The 24,913-nt window shown below is 36.2% G+C and overlaps 2 protein-coding genes across 2 annotated transcripts in view; both read left to right on the forward strand.

Annotated features, from left to right (window-relative positions):
• tlcd2 (TLC domain containing 2) overlaps positions 1-4,458 on the forward strand; it is a 35,345-nt gene extending 30,887 nt beyond the window's left edge. Inside the window, exon 4 of the mRNA XM_056473412.1 lies at positions 1,938-4,458. Within this exon, the coding sequence (XP_056329387.1) occupies positions 1,938-2,333 (396 nt within the window). The 3' untranslated portion in view covers positions 2,334-4,458. The remainder of the gene's footprint in view (positions 1-1,937) is intronic.
• A 3,819-nt stretch (positions 4,459-8,277) lies between these two features.
• On the forward strand, positions 8,278-24,913 carry ccdc92ba (coiled-coil domain containing 92Ba). Its single transcript, XM_056473920.1, has 4 exons — positions 8,278-8,640; positions 12,240-12,372; positions 13,360-13,407; positions 23,631-24,913. The coding sequence occupies exons 1-4, from the start codon at positions 8,629-8,631 to the stop codon at positions 24,302-24,304; spliced, it is 867 nt and encodes a 288-aa protein (XP_056329895.1). The 5' UTR covers positions 8,278-8,628; the 3' UTR covers positions 24,305-24,913.

Here is a 24,913-nt window from a genome sequence, read left to right on the forward strand (position 1 = left end):
AGTGTTTTGGTTTTAACGGACCACCCTTCCAAAAATGGCAGAGAAAAACAGTGTGGACCAAGAGGTCTGGATTAGGGCACGTGTCCACTGAAGAATTTTTTCCAGAGATGAGTTTTAATTTGTTTCCCCGTTGTCAATGGAAGCATTGCAAATGCAATAGATGCGTCTTTTAACATGAGAGGCTGCAGCGCATTCACAGTTTATTGCTTTTGCATTGCATTTTTATTTTTGAAGTAGCCAAAATAGCTTAATGGAAAATTAAGAATGGGAAAAAATACAAAATGTAACTTCTGGATAATGATTTAATGTAATGTGTTTAACATCACAGTAGAGCTGTTTTTCATGATGCTAACATTGTTTTATTTTTGAGGTACAGAATTGACCCTTTATGTAATCTTGGTCCAGTAGACCGTTTGGCCTCTATATAGCATTTCATTAATACATATGCCGTGTTTAAACCACACACATGGCTAATATTAAGTATAGAGGGCTTGTCTTGCCATTAAAGCCTATATAACATGCATGCTTCATCTTAAATGGAAAATATTAGTGCATTGACTGCGATCTTATGAGCAAACCTAATATCTGTCTGCATGATTTTTGGAATGATTTGATGATGAGTATTAGTCATAAAACAATAATAAATGGAAACGATACAATAGTTTTTTTATCAGAACTTAGAAAATAATACTTAAGATTTTGCACATTTTTGATCAACACGGTGAAATATATATATATTTTTTATTATATATTTTTTATATAATATTATTTTTTTATTTTCTTTTAGCAACACAGAGTGATACAGAAAGCAACAACAATTATAAACAAAAAACAGAAGCAACGGGGAAAAAAAAGACATAAGACAGAAAAAAAAAAGATTTTTAAACCATTATTACACCAGTTCCTCCAATATTATACATGGGTCAACAATGTTACACATTTATATCTAGGCCAGTGGGCGCAGGCAATATGGTGATCTTGCAGATGATAACAGGGTTATACCTTTAAACTGTGATCCTGGGCATTTGATAAATAATTAAAAAAGGGTTTCCAGGTGGCTTCAAAGCCGGCAATGTTATCAGAAAGATTGTGTCTTAGCCTCTCTAAATGTAAAGTGGTAGAAAATTCTAAAAGCCAGGATTAAAAAGTGGTTTTGATGGCTTTTTCCATAAATAAAGAATAATTTTTTTAGCTAACACCATTCCATATTGAACAGCTTTTTTAATTTGATGACTAAACCCACGAAGTGAGTCAGACCAACCAAACACAGCGATTGCTGGATCAGGGGCAAGGTCACAAGAATAAGCCTCAGAGTAGAAGTTGAAAATTTTGCTCAAAAACTCAAAGTTTTGGGCATGACCAAAAAAGATGTCCTAAAGAGCCTTCCGCAGATTCACAGTTGTTACATTTAGAGGAAATGAAGGGGTTGAATTTATTAAGTTTAACCCTAGAATAATGAAGCCGATGTTCTACTTTATATTGGATTAGTTGATGTCTGGAGTTAATAGAACATGTATTTATGACCTTGACAGACTTTTCCCAGTCCTCATTGGTAATTTGAATGCCTAAATCTTTCTCCCAGGAATCTTTCAAATACAAGGTCGATATGTCAAACTGATCATTAATAACGTCTATAAAATGGGAAATCAAATTAGAGGCATCAGGAGGGTGAAATATTTTAAGGGAAATGTTTAATGTTATATTTCTCAATAATTATTCAAACTAAAAGATTGTTTGGGACTCTTTTCAGTGGTGTTATTTGTATGTTTTTTTGTATAATGAGTATTTATCAAGAAAGCGATTATGATTGCATGTTATATATTGTTTATTTAGTACAGGTTTTGCAATGAATATAGCCAATGCTGCTGATATGGCATTAAAACATAAATAATAATAACAACATTAAATAAAAAAACCTCTCTCTGGTTTGTTTGCAGGTGATCACCTGTTTCGGGATCTCTGTGTTGACCTGTCGGTATGTGGGATTTGCCGTGGTGGCGCTGCTGGTGGAGATCAACTCTGTCTTCCTGCACCTGAGGCAAGTGCTCCGCATGGCCAACCTGGCCAAAAGCACATTTTACAGAGTCAACAGCATGATCAACCTGGGCACATATGTGGTGTTTCGCATCAACACTCTGGCTTGGATGACCCGCTGGCTGGTGCTAAACCGTGACCTCATCCCCCTGTTCAGCTACACCATCGGCAGTGTGGGTCTGGCCATCATGACCGCCATGAACATCGTGCTCTTCTACCGCCTCATGAGGAGCGACTTCATGAAGGCCAGCCGCGAGAAGGAGCTGAGGAAAGAGAGGGAGAAGGAGAAAGACATGTAGGAAAAAAAAACACTCCTTGTTCTTCAGCTCCAACCAAATCCACCCTCAACAACTGCGTTCCCACACTTAAGGGATTCCAACTTTCCTCTCAAACTGCTGACTTCGTTCCTGCTCATCATCTATCTCATGTTAGACCTCAAGCTGTGCCGAGACGTTTTACCATGGCTGTCATTACAGGTTTACAGATGTATGAGAAATAATCCATCACATTTATTTACGGATGCAAACGTGTGCAAATACTTCTGCATGATTTAGACAATGACACAACTTGAGCAAATGACGGTTTCGTCTTTAATACAATTGGACCGGATTGCTCTTTATCTAATTCATATGCTAATGCTGACCTACCTGAATTAATATATATCTAGATATTTATACACCCGTACACTATACATATATATATAAAACATGTTATGAGCAAAATGTTCATTTGTTCATTAATACCTCATGGGCTTGTAGCAGAATCATTATAATTCAGTAGTTTTAAAGTGGCAGTTCGCTCAAAAACTAAAAGGCATTTCTCAAAGACGTTTATTTGAATGTTCACGCTGCTTTATTCTGTTAATGGTTATTATGTGTGATCCCAAAAGATCCTAAAAGTACTGTAACGGAGGACCTTCAAAGTATTCTGAAGCTATGTGATCTGTTTGGTGGCAGATGATTCATTTGTTTGGGTGAACTGTCCCTTTAAATGTTTTAAATGTCCGTAGGGCTGTATTTAGCACCAATTCACTGGTTAGTTGTAGTAAATTAAGTGGAAATGAATATAAAATGCCCAGAAAGGACATGCAATATTTATCATCTGTGATAATGTCATGTCACTCACTTGAGTCCAAATGTGATAAAGCCTATTCGAATGTTCAAGCTATGAAAGCAAAAAATATCCCTGTGTGGGTTTTTGGTTTCCTATTTATAAGAGATGATACAGTTATAGTAATATCACACAATTGAGACAATAGTTTTCCCAAAAGCCAAGTGCAGAAATGAAACACACGAGAAAATGAATATTGAGCAACATTTTACGCATGATATTGTCAGTGTTTCTGTTTCCCCAATGAAAAATGTTTCCACAACAAAGTATGAACAGAACATTTGTGCATCTCTGAGCAGTTTTGGTTTGTTTCTGAAACACTTGCTTTTTAAAGCAAATCATTTACGTCTAAGGTTTTGGTGATCTGTTCTTAAAGGCAGTCAATTTAAACGAATCATTTTTAAATGAATCAGCCATTTGGAGCAAATCATTCACTGATTTGTTGAATCCCCCATTAAGACAGGCACTTGCTGCCATTTGCTGGTGGTTTTAATGACATTTATATGTATATCCATGACAGGCTCAAACCAATGGAAGCCTTGTTTGTGCCACTGAATAAAAAATAAAAAGCTAATTGCGAATTTAAATTAAAATTTTTACTTCTATTACTCAGAAATATGTACAAAAAACGGACAATTCTGACTTTATAATATGCTACTGAGAAACGCATTAAAATGTCTGGGGTTTTTTTTTCAGTTATAAACTTTCAATTGTAGGAAATTTTTCATCCCCCCTCTCTGTATAATTTGTAGAAAATTCAGAATTGCAGATGTACAGTTGAAGTTAGAATTATTGGCCCCCCTGTTTATTTTCTCCCCCGATTCTATTTAACGGAGAGGTTTTTTTAACACGTTTCTAAACATAATAGTTTTAATAACTAATTTCTAATAACTGATTTATTTGATCTTTGCCATGATGACAGTAAATAATATTTGACTAGATATTTTTCAAGACACTTCTATAAAGCTTAAAGTGACATTTAAAAGCTTAATTAGGTAAACTAGGCAGGTTAGGATAATTAGGCAAGTTATTGTATAACGATGGTTAGTTCTGTAGACTATCAGGAAAAAATATAGCTTAAAGGGGCTAATAATTTTGACCTTAAAATGGTGTTTAAATTAAAAACCCCTTTTATTCTAGCCAAAATTTAACAAATAAGACTTTCTCCAGAAGAAAAAATATTATCAGACATACTGTAAAAATTTCCTTGCTCTGTTAAACATCATTTGTGAAATATTTAAAAAAAGAAAAGAAAAAATCAAAGGGGGGCTAATAGTTCTGACTTCAACTGTATATTTTTGTTTAATATTAACGTTCTCCCCCCCCCCCCTTAGTATTCATCGCAGAATTTTGTCTTAACTTCCAAATATGAGTCTGTAAACTTAAAATTGCAATAAAAGTCTACCTTTCTTTATTTAGTGGCATGTAAGGACTTTCATACAAACAATAGATCTCAAACTGCATTCCTGGAGCGCCGCAGCTCTGCAGTTTTGCTCCAATCCTAATCAAACACAGCAGATCCAACTAATCAAGGTGTTCAAAACTTCCAGAGCAGGGGTGTCCAAACTCGGCCCTGGAGAGCCAGTGTCCTGCATAGTTTAGCTCAAGCTTCCTTCAACACCTGTCTGAAAGTTTTATTCTACTTAGAAAGAGCTTGATTAGCTGGTTCAGGTGTGTTTAATTGAGTTGGAACTAAAATATGCAGGACACCGACCCTCCGGGACAGAGTTTGGCCACCCCTGTACTAAACTATTAGGCAAATGTGAGTTAGAGGTGGTTGGAGCTAAACTATGCAGAGCTGCGGCTCTCCAGGAATTGAGTTGGAGACCATTGATATAAACAAACCAATGCACAAGCATGAAAGCAAATTAATGTATAATTATTGTCACATTAAAAAGAACAGAATTATTGAAATGTAATTTATTTTTGTCAATACCGCAACACCCCAAGTTGCTCATTGTTCAGTATTCTCCACAAGACTGGAATATGATTGCGCATAGTAAAAATGACTAGTTTTACCTTGTTGCATAAACACCACTGTTCACTCTTTACCTGGTGGATCTACAAAGCTTTATCAGCATTTAAAGCACTCCTGCTCTTTAAAACTGCAACGTGAGGTCTGAGATCTGACAGGATTGTCATTGCACAAATCATGCCTGTAGGTGGCACTAAACACACACACAACAAAGACCTCATGTTAGATCATGCTAACACCTAGTCTATAAAGAGGTGATGGTTAAAGCGGTACTTGCATTGATTAAAATGTGCTGATCGTTTTTTTAATATATATATAAATAAAGCTTTGTAATTTTTTTCCTTTTGTTGATGTGCTTTTTGTATATTTGTAATTTATTTTGACTTATTATTATCATAGTTAAATGCAAAACAACATTGAATGATGTCTCGTGCAAAATGATGTTGTGATTTTGTTGATGGCAAACAACGAATGGTCGGATTTACTAAAGTAAAAGCATTTATCGGTTTGGCCTTATTCATATCCTCAGCGCAAATAAGATTGTCCACAGAAGTGTGATTTATTATCAGCAAAAAAAATGAGCTGTCTGTCCGGTGAGAATGTTAACACTGTAACTACATGTAGCATCACCGACTTGTGCCACAGAGCTTTTTGTTTTGAAGCACCAAAGTTTATTCTTAATGTTTTAATCTGCTACACTTCTGCCTTATTACTAATTGAAGGAAAGATTCACAATTAGGGAGGTTAATGAGCCATTCATCTCCAGGATATTGCAGGAACTTGAAATCAAGTGGGAAAAAACATTGAAAAGTAAAACTGCACTGAAGTAGTCACAGAAAAAATATGTAGTTTAGCTTTTTTACTATTGGCAGCTTCATATTGAGACTTGTGCTTGTGTATGTTCTCCTGTAATGAGATCTCAATGTATTGAAGAAGGAAATGTGTAATGTTTGGTTCCTGACAGAAAACCAATGTGACTTATGACTTTTGTGTGTGTGCTTTTTTTTTTTAGATATTTACAGCAGTGTGTGCCCTTGACTTGAGAGTGCAGTTCTGTGCTGTGTTTGGTGAATGGTGAAACATAAACTGCTGATATTTTGTTGATCTGATTTTTGATCTGAAAGCCATAATTTAAAAAAAGATATTCCCATATCGAAAGCAGAAAACGTTAAATCCAATCAGCTGAGTTTGAAACAATTGTGTCTAAAATGTATATAATTGTGTTTTTATTTTGATTATTGTTTTGTAAGTAATATAATATTTGTATATGAACTTTGTATTGTTAATTGTGAAATAAAACATGTTAACACGTTTATTTATTTATTTATTTTTAGGGGAAGGATGGGAAAGATGAAATACATTTTTGATATGATGTATATAAAAATGTTTCTGTATTTAAACTTGTTTTAATCTTGCTAAGTCTAAAAACTATGAATAATTAGTACATGCACACATGACACACACACAAAACGCACACATGCACAAAAATATTGAACAAACGTATACAATATATTGTTTAAAACTACTAAAAATGTCAATAAAGTCACTTTCTTTTCTCATATTTCAACATCAAAAGTTGTGTTTCTCAACCACGTTCCTGGAAGACCACCAACTCTGCATATTTTCCATGTCTTCTGAACCAAACACACATGATTCATATCTTCAGCTCATTAGCACAGACTGAAAGACCTGTAATAAGTGTAACAAGCAAAGGAGACATTCAAAACATGCAGTGTTGGTGGTCCTCCAGGAACATGGTTGAGAAACACTGCCGTTATGTACACATTTCTAACGATTCCATTATAGGAAGAAGGGCACCTTTTCTATGGTTTTGGAGTCCACGAAAGATAATCAGTAAAAGAATAACTCTAAATGCAGAGCATGGTGCTGCAGCAGTCATCAAGGGGGTCTTATTTCAGAAATGCAATTCTTATGAAACTCTTTGTGAAGTGTTAATTATTATCATTTCTTTCTTTCTTTAGAACATAATGGTTGCTTTTCTAAAATAAGGCAGCCGCAATAAATACTGCTGACAACTGGCACATCACTTAAAGTAATTACAAAAGAAGTAAAAAGTGTCATGCAGATTCGAACAATAGCTGGTCTGCAACAGCATATGTGAATGAAGTGATGGAAAATGTTCCTATTTCTGCTGAAAGTGAAATCAACACCATGTTTCCTGTTTTTCATCCCTTTGCTAAAGTGAAAATATTCATTCATTCATTTTCTTTTCAGCTTAGTCCCTTTATTCATCAGGGATCGCCACAGCGGAATGAACCGCCAACTTATCCAGTATATGTACTACACAGCAGTGTTGCAACCCAATACTGGAAAACACCCACACACTCTTGCATTCACACACATACACTACGGACAATTTAGTTTATTCAATTCACCTATAGCGCGTGTGTTTGGACTGTGGGGGAAATCGGAACACCCGGACACATTTGAAAGGTCTGGAAAACATCTATGTATATGGATTTGATAAATAGTCTTAAATAGATAGACAAACAATAAAACGTATTTTTAAAGACTTTAGAAATTCTAATTAGCTATAGTTTATCCAAAAATCCTATTTGTGAGTTTCTTTCTTATATTGAACACAAACGATATTTCGAAGAAAGCTGAAAGCCTGTAACCATTGACTTCCATAGTAGGAATAACAAATACAATCAAAATCAATGGTAACAAATGGTCCCAAATTTCTTCTAAATATCTTCTTTTTGTTCAACGGAACAAAGTCAGACAAATTTGGAACTAGTAAATGGTAAGTATGATGACAAAATTTACATTTTTGGGTAAACTTTTACTTCAAAAGCAAGTAGTTTGTTATCAAAAATAGAGTCTGGAACACAAACCGCTATTGTTATGCTAATTTACAGGCTAAGCAGCACACTTAACGCTTTCCCAGTCAGATTTTAGGACTTGAGCTAGCTCCTGGTTAATTTCGCTGTACTTTCCACTGTAATTCAGTAATTTAGCTAGACATTTGCAATGGCCTACATATTAAAACCTTAACTTATCGTGCACAACAGCATGAGGGTCACCAGCCGTGCGCATGAGGCAGAATCTGCAGCAGAGAGAGAGAGAGAGAGAGAGAGAGAGAGTTGTGTTTCCTCCATCAGTTGCATCATCGTTTTGGTCCTGAAGGAGCCTCTTCCTGTCTGTCATCGCGATGAAGATGATGATGATGATGCTGTTCGGCGGACGCAGGACACACGGGCACGCGTATGCCAGCTAAACGCTTGAATCGATCGTGACATGGTCGGATAAAGCAACTGTACATTCGCCGAAATAACGGGGGATTGAAAACTGGTCTTTCACGCCAAAGCCGGGGCAGATGCTTGTTTAAGTCTCGCTTTGAGAGATGTGTATTGATCTTCCTTAAAGATGTCGTCATCCTATATGTTCATGGGTCGCTTGGTTGAAGGGCAGAGATGTGGATGTGAAGGAGTCCGTTCATTCTCCTCATTATTATAACGCCTCGTCTGCTGGATAGTGCTATAAGAATGGAGAATACGGTGAGTGCTGGATTACATTATGCGCAGTCTTGTCTTTAGCTTAATTGACTGTAACAGCCTATAGAAAACGGCTACTAGCTGGAGCTCAGCATTGATATTTCAATATTATACAGTGGGGTGTAAGTTAACTGTGTTACATTATGTTTTTGCAAGCAGTTTATAATAACCTCGATGTTTATAGACTAATAAGCAGAAAAAAACGCTCAGAAGTTTCATTTTACATTGGGCTATGTGTGGATCTAAGTGTTCCAGTTCTAAAATGTCTTTATTTTTATATATGATACTTGGCATTGATCACATTTGTATCTTTTTTTATTAAATTGTATTTAATTTTTGCTATTTTAAAATGTAACTGTTCAAGTGAAAAATAAGATGAATCAACATGACTTAACCATGAGTCATTTAAGGGTCAGAGAAAGCAGAACAGAATTGATCTTTTAAGGAGCAGTTTAGTTTTATGAAGACATATTCTGTCGTTGTTGGCTTGTCGTTGGTGTAAATGTGTGCATGTAAAGAATTTAATAAAATATATTCTCGATTGAGTAATTGTAATAAATTAAAATGGCATAAAAATATTTTAAAATAATTAAATATTGAAAAATCATTACAATATCGAGAGTGTAATCAACCATGTACTGTATATATAATACTCTGATATATTTTTGGTTAAACTAAATTGGAAGGTTAAAAAAATATTTCTGACCTACTCTATATTCATTTATGGGCCCATGACCAAATTGTTATGGGTGTGTGCAGTGAGATTGGACCCTTTGCGGGGCCCATTGAGGGGCAGTATTTAGTTTATTTGTCTATGGGCGAGTTTAAAAAAAATAATTTTATTGTTTTTAGCATAAGAAAATACAATAACAAAGAGAACAAACTAAAAAGAAAAGGACAAACAAAGGCCATTTCACAATACTCTAACAGTCGGACACAACAAGATACAATATCATCCAGAAAACATAAGAGAAAACATTTAAATAAATATAGAAATTAATAATTTACAGAGAAATGTGTAGGCTCCACAACTCCACATATGTCACCTATAATGAGTCACAAGTCAGCATTACTGATAGAAAACATAATTGGGTTCCAGATTTTAAAAAGATTCCAGATTTCCTCCTATGACTTATCTGAGAGCTCCTTCTCCCACTCTTTCCTAATTTTGTCAGTGTTTGAATTAACCTTATCTAAGAAGAGACATTTTTTTTCTATTTGGTTGTGTTTTGTTATATTTTCAAGTGTCTGGTGCATGGTTATATTTTCAAAACCAGGAAAAAATTTCCTAGTAAAATCCATTATTTGTAAATATCTAAAAAGCTCAGAGGATTGAAGATCATATTTTAATTTTAACTGACTTAATGAGCCAAATTTATTATCAACAAATAAGTCTGTTATATGTACTAATGCTTTTTTTTTCCAATGTGAAAATGTTTTCTCTTGAGTTCCAAGAATAAAGGCATGATTTCAACTTATTGGGCAGTCTAAATAAGTATTTGGGAGACCAAGAAATAATTTGATCTGTTTCCATATCTTAAGTGAGTTATTAATTACAAAATGCTCATTACAAATGAATTTTGTTTTTCTTGAATTTGTGGTGCCTATTAGCCTTAAGCCTCTGTTAATTATCAACTATTATAGTTTTAGTTCTTGATGCTGATTGGTCAACAGCTGTTTGAGTCACAAAAAAGCAGGCCTATGAATGCTTTAATAGGACCAAGCAAAGGGGATAAAGGACCAAGTTCTTACATACATGAAACTCTCCTCATGTTGGGATCAGATGGAAAACAGTGCGTTGTGACTTGATATGGTTTTTTTTATGGTTTGCATTTCTTATTATTTACCCACTGGCTGTGTTAAAGGTTGGGCGGAGCTAAGCAGGCAGTGATGTAGAAGCAGTCTTTGATGTTCTTCTGCGGAGGTGGAGTTTAGACTAGCTGCACGATATTGGGAAAAATTTACCATTGCAATGATTATTTTCTACTCTGAGATGTATATTGCGATATGAATACAATTTCACTAGATTTGTTGAATAACTATTTGAAAAAATATATAATTTTAGACTGATTGGGATGATTCTGTAGGGGAGTACATATGTATAAAATATAAGAAACAATCTACAAGCGTAGAGGAATTCAATAAAGAAAAAGAGACCAATTAAACAATCAGATTTTAATGTTTTTGATCTGTATTCAGGTAGTAGTTGAATTATCTAATGTAAAATAATAGACTTTGTAGTCTTCATTTGATAAACAACTCAATAAAATGAAGTTATTAATTTGTCAAAGTTACAAACAGTACAGTGCATGAATTTATTTAAAACCCTCACACAGTCACAGGCCTCAAAAAATTTTAATCTAGATTCAACATTGGGTATACTCATATGATTCTTGTGAATGATCACATTGCGATATCGATGCTGAGACGATATATTGTACAGCCCTAGTTTAGACTAACTAAACATAATAAAGTGGATCATTCCACAACCTGTAATTTTGACAGATTGTCTTCAATATATGCTGTTTTTAGGCTATCAAGAAAGTTTTAAGTTCTGAAACTTACAGGAGATTTTTATTGTACAATGACCGCATATATGTCAAAAGATCAGGGGAATTTTGGTTTCTCAGTTCTTGACCCCTTTAATGAAGTATTAGTGACCCCTGCTGGCATTATGTTGCTTTGTTCCGTTTTCAAATTTGAAATCAAACTAATCAAATCACACTTCACTATCAAGGGCCACGCTACAACCGTTGCTTGAGAATCTTTATTTCTAGTTGTTTGGGAGAAGTAGGTAATTATGAAGATTGATAAGGGAAGTATGGATGATCCTTGAACTGGCTGATCAGGGAGTCTTGTCCAGGGAGACTCAGAGTGGGGGCTTTGTCTCGTAGGTTAAAGTGGAACCTTTAGAAGACCCCCCCAATGCAGCCTGTGGAAGAAGAGAGGGATGTTAAGAGGTATAGGGAGGGGAGGGGGGCATGTGTAGGGGATGAGTGGATGAGTTTAGGGAGGGTCCACTTCCTCTAAATAGTAGACGAGGGAAGCTGATTGGTTTAGGTGTGGCCCGGCTACTGAACTTTGTTAATTCATTAACTCCATTACTGTTAAGCTGTTAAAGGGATAGTTCATCTGAAACTTTAAAAATCTGCCATTATTTACATTCCTTTCATTTGTTCCAAACCTGTTTGAGTTTCTTCTGTTGAACACAAAAGAAGATATTTTGAAGAATGTTGTAATCTGGTAGCCATTGACATCCATGATGTTTATTTTTCCTAATATGGAAGTCAATGGCTACAGGTTTCTAACATTCTTAAAATATCTTCTCTTGTTTTCAACAGAAGAAAGAAACTCCTAGATATTTGGAACCACTTTAGGGTGAGTAGATTTTTATTTTTGGGTTAACTGGTCCTTTAACTATTTGCTGAAGGCATGGAATTGAATTATTTTACCTCAGAGGGGGAGCATGTAAATATTTAACATTTCAGTTTTATATGTGTATTGTGTGGTAGACATTTATATAAAAGTAATAAAGGGTTATAAGCTTGTTTAACGCTTACTGCAACTTACCAGTATGTATTGGTGTGTTTGGTTTGATAAAGGGGTCTCAGGTGGTTTCTCTGGAGCGGCAGGTGGAGAGTGTGGAGCGGAGCATTGTGTTCCTCCGGCAGGAGCAGCTCACTCTGCTGCATGGACTTCACCTGGAGATCCTCTCTCTTCAGAAACGCTGCACAGGTGTGTGTCATTCTCGCAGGACAGACATGTCAAATAACCCACATAATTGAAGCTAATCACGTTTCATTTATCTTAATTCACACATAATTGGATTTTGTTCCAAAAACAATGTTAGCACACAGTCTAATTGTGTTGGAATGCATCGTTGGTGCCCAGATTGCATGAAGCCAGGAGAGGGAGAGCAGGGTTTCTCTGCTCTCTTTGATGGCACAGGCTCCACAGAGAGAACCACGGGTCAATAGCTTCCTGTCAGTGCAGGGTTTGTGTTTTCCCTCTCTGTAATATAGTACACAGCCTTCCTACCTGAACAAAATCTGCTGAGCCAGCAAGGGCACAAAAAGCAGCGCACTGCATATTCATCTCTTTGCTTTTCTGCCCTGTAGAGCCACAGATCATGCTAGCTTTGAACCTTCTCAATATCTGCAACACAAATATTCAGTTTTTCTCTTACAACAGATTGAACTGTTGAGTGGATAATTCAACAAAACTTACATTTTTAGCTGTATCTGTGGACCTTCCCAGCAGGCACACAACATCATAACACATCATAATATTAGGTTAGATTTAAGTTATGACATCAGATGACCAAAATTCAATGTCTAGCCAGCATCTACAGACAACATTATTTTGATGTCCAATAACAACGGCAAATTATGTTGATATTTGGTTGATTTTAGGTCTGATAGATGTCATATTGGTAACGTCCATACAACATCAAAGTGTAACATTTTCACCCCATTTTCATTTCCAAACAAAATCCAAGTACATTGGGGTACAACGTTAATATGACGTCATATTGACGTCCTGTGCCTGCAGAGTTGATGGTTCGTAAATTGCAAGTCAAGTAATACCAGCACTTTGAGAGTCAAATAAATATACTGGCAAGACAAAATGAAAACCTGTAGCTCCTGATGACACATTGAGGATTTATGAATCAGTCTGTTCCAGAAACCAAAGATTAACTACGCATCTGTCTGTTACTTACAGAACTCACACAAGAACTGAACATGAAGCCTCCAGGCAGGAGTCAAACAGGTGAGAAATGTTGCCTTTTTCATGTATTTGTGAACAGTGTATTTCTGTATTTTAAGTTCAGTTGAATACAGCAACATGAACATTGTTTGTAGCAGGGGCGTAGCAACAGGGGGGACGGGGGGATACGTCCCCCTCACTTTTGGAGACAGATCATTTAGAAAAAGGTGATTAATAATTATATGAACATAAACCTTTGGATCTCATACAACTCTCCCCCTTATTTAAAATGTCCGCCACCAATATGGACACAAATGTGTATCTTTTGAAAAGGTATTACCCCAGTGACTGCTCTCATACCTTTATTTCAGAGAGAGTTCTAGTTATAAACAGTAGGCAGTAGGTAGTGCTCCAACAGTAGGCACATTCAAATTAAGACTGAGAACACATCTGTTTAGCTGTGCCTTTACTGAATGAGCACTGTGCTACGTCCCACAGATCGCACTATTATGTTTTCCCCTTCTTTTTCATTCTTTTAAAACACATTTTATCTGTTTTTATGCATATTATTTTTTTTACCATTTTTATTATTTGTTTTTATTTCTCTTATACTTGCTTCTTTAATTCTTGTTTATGTAACGCACTTTGAATTGCCACTGTGTATGAAATGTGCTATATAAATAAACTTGCCTTGCCTTATAAGATTTAAAGGGCACCTATTTTACCTCTTTTACAAGATGTGAGATAAGTCTTTGGTGTCTCTAGAATGTGTCTGTAAAGTTTACAGACTCAAAATACCCATCGTATTATTTATTATAGCCTCCACAGTCTGCCCATTTTGGTGTCTGAATACATTGCAGCTGTTTTTGTAGCCTGTTGCTTTAAATGCAAATGAGCATCTTCTCCCCGCCCACCGTTCCCACATGCGTGTCTGGTTCTCATGTGTTACATCAGATAAACAGCACAGTGACAGAGACAGACTTGGGTGAACTGAAATACAGCACCTTAGTCAAATACCAAGTAAGCTTATTTGATGTATTTGTGGTGGAGTTTATTCAAGCCTTTCTGAAATGAGGAGTCTCACAGGCGTTTACTGACACTGTGGCTGTGGTGATTATAGTGTTTAAGAATAAGACAGCGATTTTACTGTCTTTATTACAAACATGCTCTGTTTTAAAACATTTTAAAATGTATAAAAATCACAGAGAGTTGGAACAAATAATTTAATCTCAGTTAATTTGCAAAGAAAATGTTCTGTGGACACGTCACGTTGCGGTGGGCCTCAAAATCACTGGGATTTGAATCCTATCTTAACTTCAGGAAAATTTTAAAGGAGACTTGTTGTGATCATATAACGCCAATATGACAGTGAACACACTATACCTACACACAGTTCTGTCCAAACAGCTTCCAAAAGTAGATTTTCATCATAGGTGCCCTTTAACAAGGCACGTGTAGTATTTATGACCATGACTAATGAATATAATAATAACTGGTCTAAATCTTGAAGCAGTCAGATATGAAGTGTTCACTGATTGTGAAGCAGAAGATTCCTCTCCATACCGCAGGTCATCCCTCTCTCTCCTGCACCCGACGCAGCCTCATCCTCCTAATAATTGATCCTGCCTGCGTTTTCCTCTGCTCTTGCTGTACTGTCCCAAAGGGGGTGTCCAGTTACTGCTTTCTTCTTTTTTTTTTCTTCTTCTTCTTTTTTCCTTGAGACAAAGCTGGACTAGGAGACAGAGAGAAATAGCATGGGAAAGCTGAGATCAGGGGCGAAAATTGATTTTTCAATTGTAATGAGAGGTTTTAAAATGTCTTTGAATATGTAGAAGTGACTAAATATTTTCTAATCCGTATGATAAACATTCTGTATAACTAACATTTAATAGTTTGGGGTCAGTAAGATTTTTTCTTCTACAAAGTTCTGTAAACTCAAAATCTTTTTTACACGTTACAAAAAATATATATTACACGTTGAAATGTTAAAATTTTTGTGTTTTTTTTGCACAATAATTCTGTTGTGAGGGACGTGTTGGTGTTTAATTTTCTGTCATATTGAGGATTTACCGGTGTTTATATTTAAATGACGTTTTGTAGGGCTGCCATTGTACTTAGTAGAGACTGTACTTAGCTCAAGGACAAACTGAAAAACTTAAAGATTGCTTTTTTAATGTATAGTCAAATTAGCCAATATCAGCGGTTAATTATAACTTAACCAGTTAAGTAAATATGATGTTTATGGAAAAGCTTGTACAAAAAGTTCTTCTAACTTAATTTTAAGGTACATTTTAGATTAGATTAGATTTTAGATTCAACTTTATTGTCATTACACATGTACAAGTACAAGGCAACGAAATGCAGTTTAGGTCTAACCAGCAGTGCAATAGCAGCAAGTGCAGGATACAGGTATAAGTTATAAAGTGCAGTTATAGAAAAACTGTGGTAATATTTACAGATGGATGTACTATCAACATTATATACCGGTTGTATTAGCTATGAACAGAGATTTACTATAAATAAATATATGTACAGGTTGCTATTAATAATGAGAAGTGTGCAGATAGATAAACATAATTACAAATGTGTATGCACAGTGGGACTGTACATAATTACAAATGTCCATGTGCAGTGGGTATGTACAGTTCAAATAAGTGAATCAGTGCAATGTAGTGCAATAAATATGTGCAAATTTTAAATGTGTAAATTATTGCACATTTATTTTAGGGCAGCACGGTGGCTCAGTGGTTAGAACTGTCGACTCGCACCTTCGCTGGTTTGGGTCCCGTCTGGGCCAGTTGGCATTTGTGTGTGGAGTTTGCATGTTGTTTTCAGTTTTGGGTTGTGGCTGTAAGGGCATCCGCTGTGTAAAAACATGTGCTGGAATAGTTGGCGGTTCATTCCGCTGTGGCAACTTCTGATAAATAAGGGACTAAGATGAAGGAAAATGAATGAATTAATTTTTTATGATTCTGAATTTATCCGGTTGTATTTATTCTGACTGATAAACCCCAGCTTGGAAAGTCACAGAAAGTTCAGTGTTTTCCATGAAAGATTCATGATCTTGACTTAAATCTACCAATATTGTGGACTTTAACTATACAAAAGAAGGGCAAACAACTAAACATTTATTGCCAGTTTCACAGACAAAGTTTAAAGTAAGCCCAGACTAAAATGTAGGTATATATAAGCTTGAAGAAACCTACACTGACTGATCTTAAAATATAGCAGTGATGAACACCAGCAATGTTATTTTCTAAAGCACAATGATTATAAATTTCACATGAAGTCCACATGAACCAGAAGCTGTGACCGCTTTTTTTCCTTTCGTATTGTGGCGCAGTTCCTATAGAAACGAAATATTAAATGAGTAAACAGTGGGCGGGGCTTGTTTTTCTACTGTGAGCTGGGTTGATGTAGTAAAGTAGGCATTTCATTCAGAATGATCTGTAAAGGTGTTTGGGGAGAGTCATCATTACAAACTAATAGACACCATCTTCTCAGCGTTTCTGTTTGTTGTCAAAACTGACAGTGAAAAGGAGTTAGGAGGGAATGCTTAGGTAGCTATAGCTTGAAGCCAGTGGTGCTGTCGGTAAGAACAGAGGTCCAGTCTAGTCACTCTATTTAGTTGTATTTGAAGAGTTCAGATGCAAAACCTCTCGGTGCCATCTGGAATTTTTTCTATCTACAATGGGCATTTTTCTCAGCCTCTTGTGTTTATGTTCAGTTATTTTATGTTAAAATCGATAAAAATAACCTGTTCTATGCCATAAAAGTGAAATTACTGAATCAAGACAAAGGAAGATGAGAGAAATGGTAATATTAAAAGAACATTTCAGATGGCACTTAGAGGTTTTTGGATCTAAACTCTTCATTTATTAACAGTCCACAAGGATTTGTACTCAGAAGGAAAGGTGTGTGTGTGTATGTGTGTGTCTGTGTGTGTGTGTGTGTGTGTGTGTGTGTGTGTGTGTGTGTGTGTGTGTGATTTCTGCAAGGAAATAACAGAAATACAATGTTTCAGTTATCAGCAAGGAAATAACAAATACAATGCTTCAGTCTACCAACAAACAAGTACATAACTAAACAGAAAATTTGGCAAACATGAAACATATGAGCACTTAAGTCAACTTAAGTCATACAAAAGCCACTTACATTGTACGATACGCACACACAGGAAAACAACAACAGAAACCAAATTCAGTCCTCTGTACAGTTCAGCCATGTGCAAGCAGAAAAGGCAAACTGTGTGCACGGGTGCTGCTAATAAAGCCTTTGAAGCAGTCCTGATTGGCCAGAGATTGAGTGGGCGGAGATTGGAGTGAACCATGAACTGAACAGGGGTATGACACTACTTTGAGTTTGCAGTTTGAACCAGACCAGCAATGGGCCTTGTGTAGATCCTGTCCTTAAACTGGACATCAGCAATCCTATAACGGCCATCCCTGCTGGAATGGAGGGAGATGATATTTCCCACTGGCCACTGAGATCGGGAAAGTTGGGGATCAGGAATCAGAACAACATGCAGTGTTAGGGTGTAAGTTAGCATTGTCTGTGCGCCACTTCTGTCTGGACTGAAGAGAGGGGAGGTAACTCCTGAGAAAATGAGCCTAAAAATTATCAGAAAGAATTTGACTGACTACTCAACAAGTAACCACGCTCAATACCCATGACAGACGTAATCTGACAATCTAACTATAAACAAACAGGAAGTCATTTTCAGATTTAAATCAAAGAGTACAAAGGCAAATTTTTTTTATTTTTTAATGACACGCACAGATGAGTTGTTCACCACAAAAACAGCAACGTGAGCTAACAAAATCATATGGTTACTTTTAATTTGATTTGTACTTTAAATGTTCTAAGCAAGCTATGTCATAATCCTGGCTTTGTCTATAAGCCCTGTCTGTGAAACCAGGCCTTGGTGTTTAAAAATGATGAAATAATTATATTTCCCACAAACAGGGAAAACAAACCACTGAAGTAATCATGCAGTGCATCAAAAATAGAAACAAAATGTGTTAACGAATGCTGCATTGTGCCTCCCAACACTGTTTACAGAGTAATACTTCAGTGCTGTGAATGATTACTCATCCAAGATCAAACATCAGCATGTTTTGGATGTGTTAACTGAATCTTCAAAGAATCTTACAGCAACCAAACACTGTCTGATGCGCAAAATAATTTTAGATTTTCACTTTATCACTGGCACACTGGCAGTATTAAATGAATAGTTCACTCAAAAATAAAAATTCTGTCATTATTTACTCACCCCTAACCTGATCCAAACCAGTTTGAGTTTGTAACCATTGACTTCCATAGTAGGAACAACATATACAATGGAAGTCAATGATTATAGGTGACAGAATGTTCATTTTTGGGTGAACTATCTCTTTAAATGGATGATACTCATTGTTTTTTTTCTCATATCTATCACTTCTTATCAGCCTTTGTTAAGGGACTGTTGTCCAAATCTCAGTTTCATTATGTCTTCTATTAAAAGGGTCAGAGGCAGCAGAGACTGAAGAACAGTGCAGAGATCAGATTTAGGGATCAGATAACAGCCTTTTCTTTATTTGCTCAATGAGCTTGTATCACTCTGGGTGACACTGATAGGCTGCATGTGAAATTAGGGCGATCTGGACAAAATGATAGGCAGGAGTGTGTGCGAGGTGCAGTTTAACAAAGCGTATAAGACGAAAAGTGAGGGAAAGATGTTGAGCTCTCAGCATGAGGCCATCGAGTTTGTTCGGATCAGACATAGGAGGTCTGGCACTACCTGAATCTCGCTTTCTCGTTCTCTTATTTATCTGAAACACATTGACTGACCAAAATTACACTTTGAACCAACTTTTTTGTTTAGATTTTTTTGATTGATTTTCAGTTTTTCAAATGAGAAAGAATAACAATACAAACCCCAGACCCATACCAACCCAACAGCGGGATAGCGCTCACATTAGCCAAAAAAAACAAATATACAATTGTACATGTAGGTTTAAATACAAATAAAAGGAAATAATAATAACAATAAATAAAAATAAAAACAAATTAAATAAATAAATACATTTTACAAACATATAACCATACATACCATATGTACAGCAAAATCAAATGATTTAAGATTTTATACATAATCAATAAAAGGTTGCCACACCTTAAAAAACTTCCCCTCCAACCCCCAAATAAAGACATGACATAGTTTCTCTAATCCACTGAGCATGAGTAGGAGGACGAGAATCCTTCCATTTTAGCAAAATAGACCTACGTGCCAATAAAGTCGAAAAAGCGATGATTTTACTCTTTGAAGAAGGCAACTGTATTTCCTCTGAAGTAACCCCAAACAGTGCCACCTGTGGATCTGGTTCTAGCTTGTGCTGAAGAATCACAGATAACGAATCAAATATTAACCTCCAGAAATGCTCTAAGTTGGGTCAAGTCCAGAACATATGAAATATGTTATTGTGCCTTCTGCACAATTACATCTATTGCACAAAGAACTATACCAGGAAACATTTGGGCTAATTTAGTCTTAGAAATATAAGCTCTGTGCACTACTGAACCAACTTTTAAAAAATTACTGTCAATTGTTACAGTTTTTTTCTGAAAGGATAATCTAAGTTTGGTTCAAACTGTAACATTTAATTTAATCTAAATCAAACATATTTAATGTGGTCAAAAAATAAATGTAAAAATTCTTAGCAAAAATATTGTTTAATTTAGAGACACTAAATCTATTTTTTTACTTTAGTGCAGTGTAGAAAAGCACAATATTTCACTTCATCCAATATAAAAATGTAGGGGAGAGCGGGGACGAAAGAAACGTGGGATGAATGTAACAAAGCGATTTTCTCGAAGCCCTGACAACATTTGATTTCCAGGCTGTAACAGCACATTCAGCATGCAAACCTTGATGGAGCTGCCAAATATCATGTGATTTTGGGACACCAACAAGTTTTAGGTTCTTTGTTGCTTATTACAAGCTGTGTTTCTCTTTTCAAGCATCACACTAATGATCAATCTACAGGTTATTTAGTGCAGAAACACATCCTTGAGTTTGAAATGTCTTAGTTTTTCAGTTTAAAAGTAAATCAGGTTTAATGGCAAGAGTTCCTCTAGGGACAATTGTAAATAGCAAAAAAAGTAACACTGTTATTCATATTCATATAAAACTCTCTCTGCTAACCATGCCTTATTTTTCACAAGTGTTTTGACTCAAATGTTTTATAAGACAAGAGTAATACAAATTGCCAATAATAATAAAAAATGTTCTAAAATGATAGAAAATGTTAACATTTTGCATTGTTGGATTGCTTTTGAAACATTTGATGAAGCTGAAATTAAAAATGAAAATGCTGTTTAATTTTTCTTGCAAAAATAAAGGACAAAATATGTTTGCAGTTAACATTAACAAGGTCATAGTCATATGTGTTTAAATTTAACAAGATTAAACCTGGGCGACGTGGTGGCACAGTGGGTAGCACAATCGCCTCACAGCAAGAAGGTCGCTGGTTCGAGCCTCGGCTGGATCAGTAGACATTTGTGTGTGGAGTTTGCATGTTCTCCCCATGTTCGCGTGGGTTTCCTCCAGGTGCTCCGGTTTCCCCCACAAGTCCAAAATGATTTCATGATGGTTACATTTAGCTTAATCTTAAATGTTAATTATTACATTAATTAATAACATGTACTAACAAGTAATTAACACATGAACTCTTGTGAATCATGTTAGTTAGTTCATGATTAGCTCATGGGTTCACTCATCATTAATTCATAATAAAGTAACATTTAGTTTACATGTTAATACTTCATATACTGTTACTGTAAAGTGTTACCCAAATTCTTCCAATGCATTATAATTGATTTTATTTTATAGTAATATTATTTTTGATGTGATTTTTACGCGATGGCGCTTTCCTGTGTGCTTTTATGAGACAGTAGTCTCTGAGAGGTCTTGTCCTAGACATTTAATGTGTCTGATAACCCTGAACAGATGGCTCACCCAGCCAGTAGCCAGACCACAGTTGAGATTAGTTGATTTGGCTTTACTTGGTGAGTCTGTAATCCTTGGGCACAGAAGAGCCTTTTGTCTACTTTCCACAGCCACATCCGCTTATACCTTTTAGATCTCAGATTAGTTGCAAATTCGCTTTTAAATGGGCGTGTGTTCATATTAGACATGGCTGTTTCTTATCTCAAGGTGGATCATTGGTGAGATCATACTCTTCTTTCAGCAGCTGGAGGAGCGTGTGGTTTTTAGCTTCAGGGGTTTCACTTTCTTTGGCTGATGTTTAAGCTGCATGTATAATTGGTGTGAATTGCAGGGGGGTTAAAGGGGATTGAATCCATAAAACAAAGCCAAATCAAAAGAGGTTGTTCAACAGATTCATAAGTGTTGTAATGTACACTGAAAAAATTATTCAAAAATGATTCCTTGGATTTACTAAATTTGTTTAATTAAGTGGCTGTAAACAAATTATTCGGGCTGAATTTAAACAAATAAATGAGTTTTAATGAAATAAGTTTTATTTGTTTGTTTAAATTCAACACAAAAATTGTTTGCAGCAATTTTGCAGACATCCTTTTCAGTGGATAGACAGTCTATTATTAAATACAAGTTAAATGTTTTGTGTTTTACATAAATCTTGTGAAAATAAAAGTATTTGAAGAGTTCAGATGCAAAAACTGTCAGAATTTTTCCTGTAAAATTTGCGTTTTTCTCAGCCTCCTATGTTTATGTTCAGATATTTCACTTTAGAGGCAATGAAAATAACCTATTCTTTGCACTAAGGGTAAAATGAATGAAACTACACTCAACAGCCTGAGAAAAATGCTAATTTTAGATGAAAATTTTAGACGGCACTTAGAGGTTTTTGCATCTAAACTCTTCATTTCTAAAATTATATTCCAATGTAAATTAAATTACTTTTTCTGAGCTGCAATTATTAAAATAAATACTGTTTAATTATCTAAATTAATTGATGAATTAATTTTTATTACACTTTTAAAGATTATAAAAATGTCTTGACAAATGGGCAAAACCTATTGGTTTGAGGAAAAGGGCGAAATTATTTAAATTTATAATTAATATACTGTTCTGATCCTTAAAAATAGATTTTTTCAAATGAGCAAATTCAGTCTTTTATTTAAGATAATGAATTGATCAAATTGATAAAATTTTAAAGTAAAATCACTAAATATAATAATGTCATTAAACGTTTTAAATCAACACACACAGTTCCAAAAATGATTTCCACAAAGACTTGATTTTCTAATTTTATTGTCACTAAATCATAATTTCTGAAGGATCATGTGACATGGAAGGCTGAAGTAATTATCCTGAAAATAAGCTTTTTCCCTCACAAAATAAAAAAAACATTAAAAATGTAATAATTTTTTAAAATATGAAAAAAAAAACAATTACTTTAAATTTGAATAATAATAATTTTCATTATTATTTGTTCAGCAGTTGTAACTTTGTTTTAAGCATTGTAACTGTTTTGTTGCCTGTGTCTTTAAATGCAAGTGAGCTGGTTTTCCTCACCCAACATTCTCACTCCTGTTGCGTGTTTAAATCAACTTCATATATGGTTCTGACACTGCAGCTGGGGTGATTCTAGCACAGGGGTGTCAAACTCAGTTCCTGGAGGGCTGCTGCTCTGCACAGTTTAGTTCCAACCCTGCTTCAGTACACTTACCTGTAGGTTTCAGACAAGCTTGAAGAACTCAATTAGTTTGATCAAGCGTGTTTAATTAGTGTTTAAGCTAAATTGTGCAGAGCTGCGGCCCTCCATGAACAGAGTTTGACACCTGTGTTCTAGCAGTTATTAATTACATAGTAATTTACAGTCGTTTCTTTGTTACAAACTGTTGTTGATTTTAACAGCTGATCACAGAGAGTTGGAACAGATCTTTTAATCCCAGTTTCTTTGCAAATCCTGTTCTGTAGACATGTTTCTACACGTTACTACGGAGACATGTTAATACGCTCCTGTCAATCAATTCGGTGGGCACTCCTACATCAGGTTGCTGTGAGCCACAAAATCACCGGGATTTTGATCCTACTTCAACGTCAGGAAATAAAGAAAAAAGAGACTGATTGTGTTTATACAACAATTAATAACTCCAATATGAATGTGGACACACTATACCTACAGTTCTGTTCAAACAGCTTCCAAAAGTTGATTTGTGCCCTTTAAATTTGCGTATTTGCACAGGTTAAGCTTTATTCATTTAATCATTGTGTTATCAGATTAAATTGTTTTGTACTATATGAAATGTTTTTTGTCCAGAGGTGCTGGAGGAGGAGGAGCAGCTGGAGTCCCGCTGTCATGAAGTGGAGGAGCATCTGGAGGCGCAGCAGCAGATCCAGAGTGACCTGCACTGGGAGCTGAGCCAGAAGTCAGTGCTGGTCGGTGCTCTCCGCGCCAGTCTGAAAGAGAAGGAGCGCCGATTCCTGGAGGAGTTGAAGAACCGCAGTCACAGGACCACAGTACTCAACACGGAGCTGCAGAAGCAGACGGAGGCGGCGGCATACCTGTCCTTCCAGCTGCACTCAGCCAAGCAGAAACTCCAGCAGCAGCGCAGAAGACCGCCCCAGCTTGGAGCAGACAGACCCCCGGTCCACCCTTCACCTCAAGCTAGCGCCTGCAGCCCGACTGTCATCAAACCCAAACGTAGGAGCTCCGGCAGATCCTCCACGCAGCTCCGCGCTGAGCGCGCCCGGGAATGTGTGCCACGCGAGAGGGTGACGGGCCCTGAAGAGCCAATGGCCATGCCTGACCCCGCCCTCTTCTTATACCCGTACAGACACAGGCTACGCCCACCACATAGACACACCCTTCAGGAGGTGGAGGTGGAGGAGTCAGAGGAGCTGGATCAGGGGGCTTCAGTAAGCAGACTGGCAGCAACTGTAGCAAAAGCCACTGCTACTACTGCCTCCACAACAGAGAACAGCGACGAATGAGCGTTTCTTTTAAAGGTTCGCCTCAATGATCTGCTTGTTTTTTGTTATGATAGTTGCACCTTGAGTGCTCTTGGGAGAACCTTTGCATTTTGACAGTGACAGAAATGTTTATATTTGCAGTACGGTTAGCTTTTTTTACAGTTTGCACACACAGGGATAAATTGAGCGAGGAGAGATTTTTGCTTACCAATACCAAGGCATGTTTATGTTGCTGTAAAGCATTTTTGTAATCAAAAATGACCCCGAGGGCCTTGCTACACAAGCATAAAATGCTCCATAAGGCCTGTTTTATGCATCCTGCATTTGTTGCTTGTAGTTTTTCTGCTGGTTAAATGAACAGATTACAGCTTCCACACTGATATTTATGCGGTCCACATTTTATATTGATGTTCTTTTTGTACTAAACAACTGTCTGTTGTTGCTGACGACGCTTCTGGTCAAAGAGCATTCTGCTATGCAGGTCTTGCAGGACTGGGTAGTGATGAAAAAGGAAGTAGCAACAAATCTTTTCTTCCACACCATTGGCCCTTTGGTTGTTGGTTGGATTATGTGGTCATTGCGTTGCATTCGTTTTTTGTTTAGAAATAACGAGGTGGTGACTTTGCTTGA

Source organism: Danio aesculapii, chromosome 15, assembly GCF_903798145.1.
Source record: "Danio aesculapii chromosome 15, fDanAes4.1, whole genome shotgun sequence".
Classification (NCBI taxonomy): Eukaryota; Metazoa; Chordata; class Actinopteri; order Cypriniformes; family Danionidae; genus Danio; species Danio aesculapii.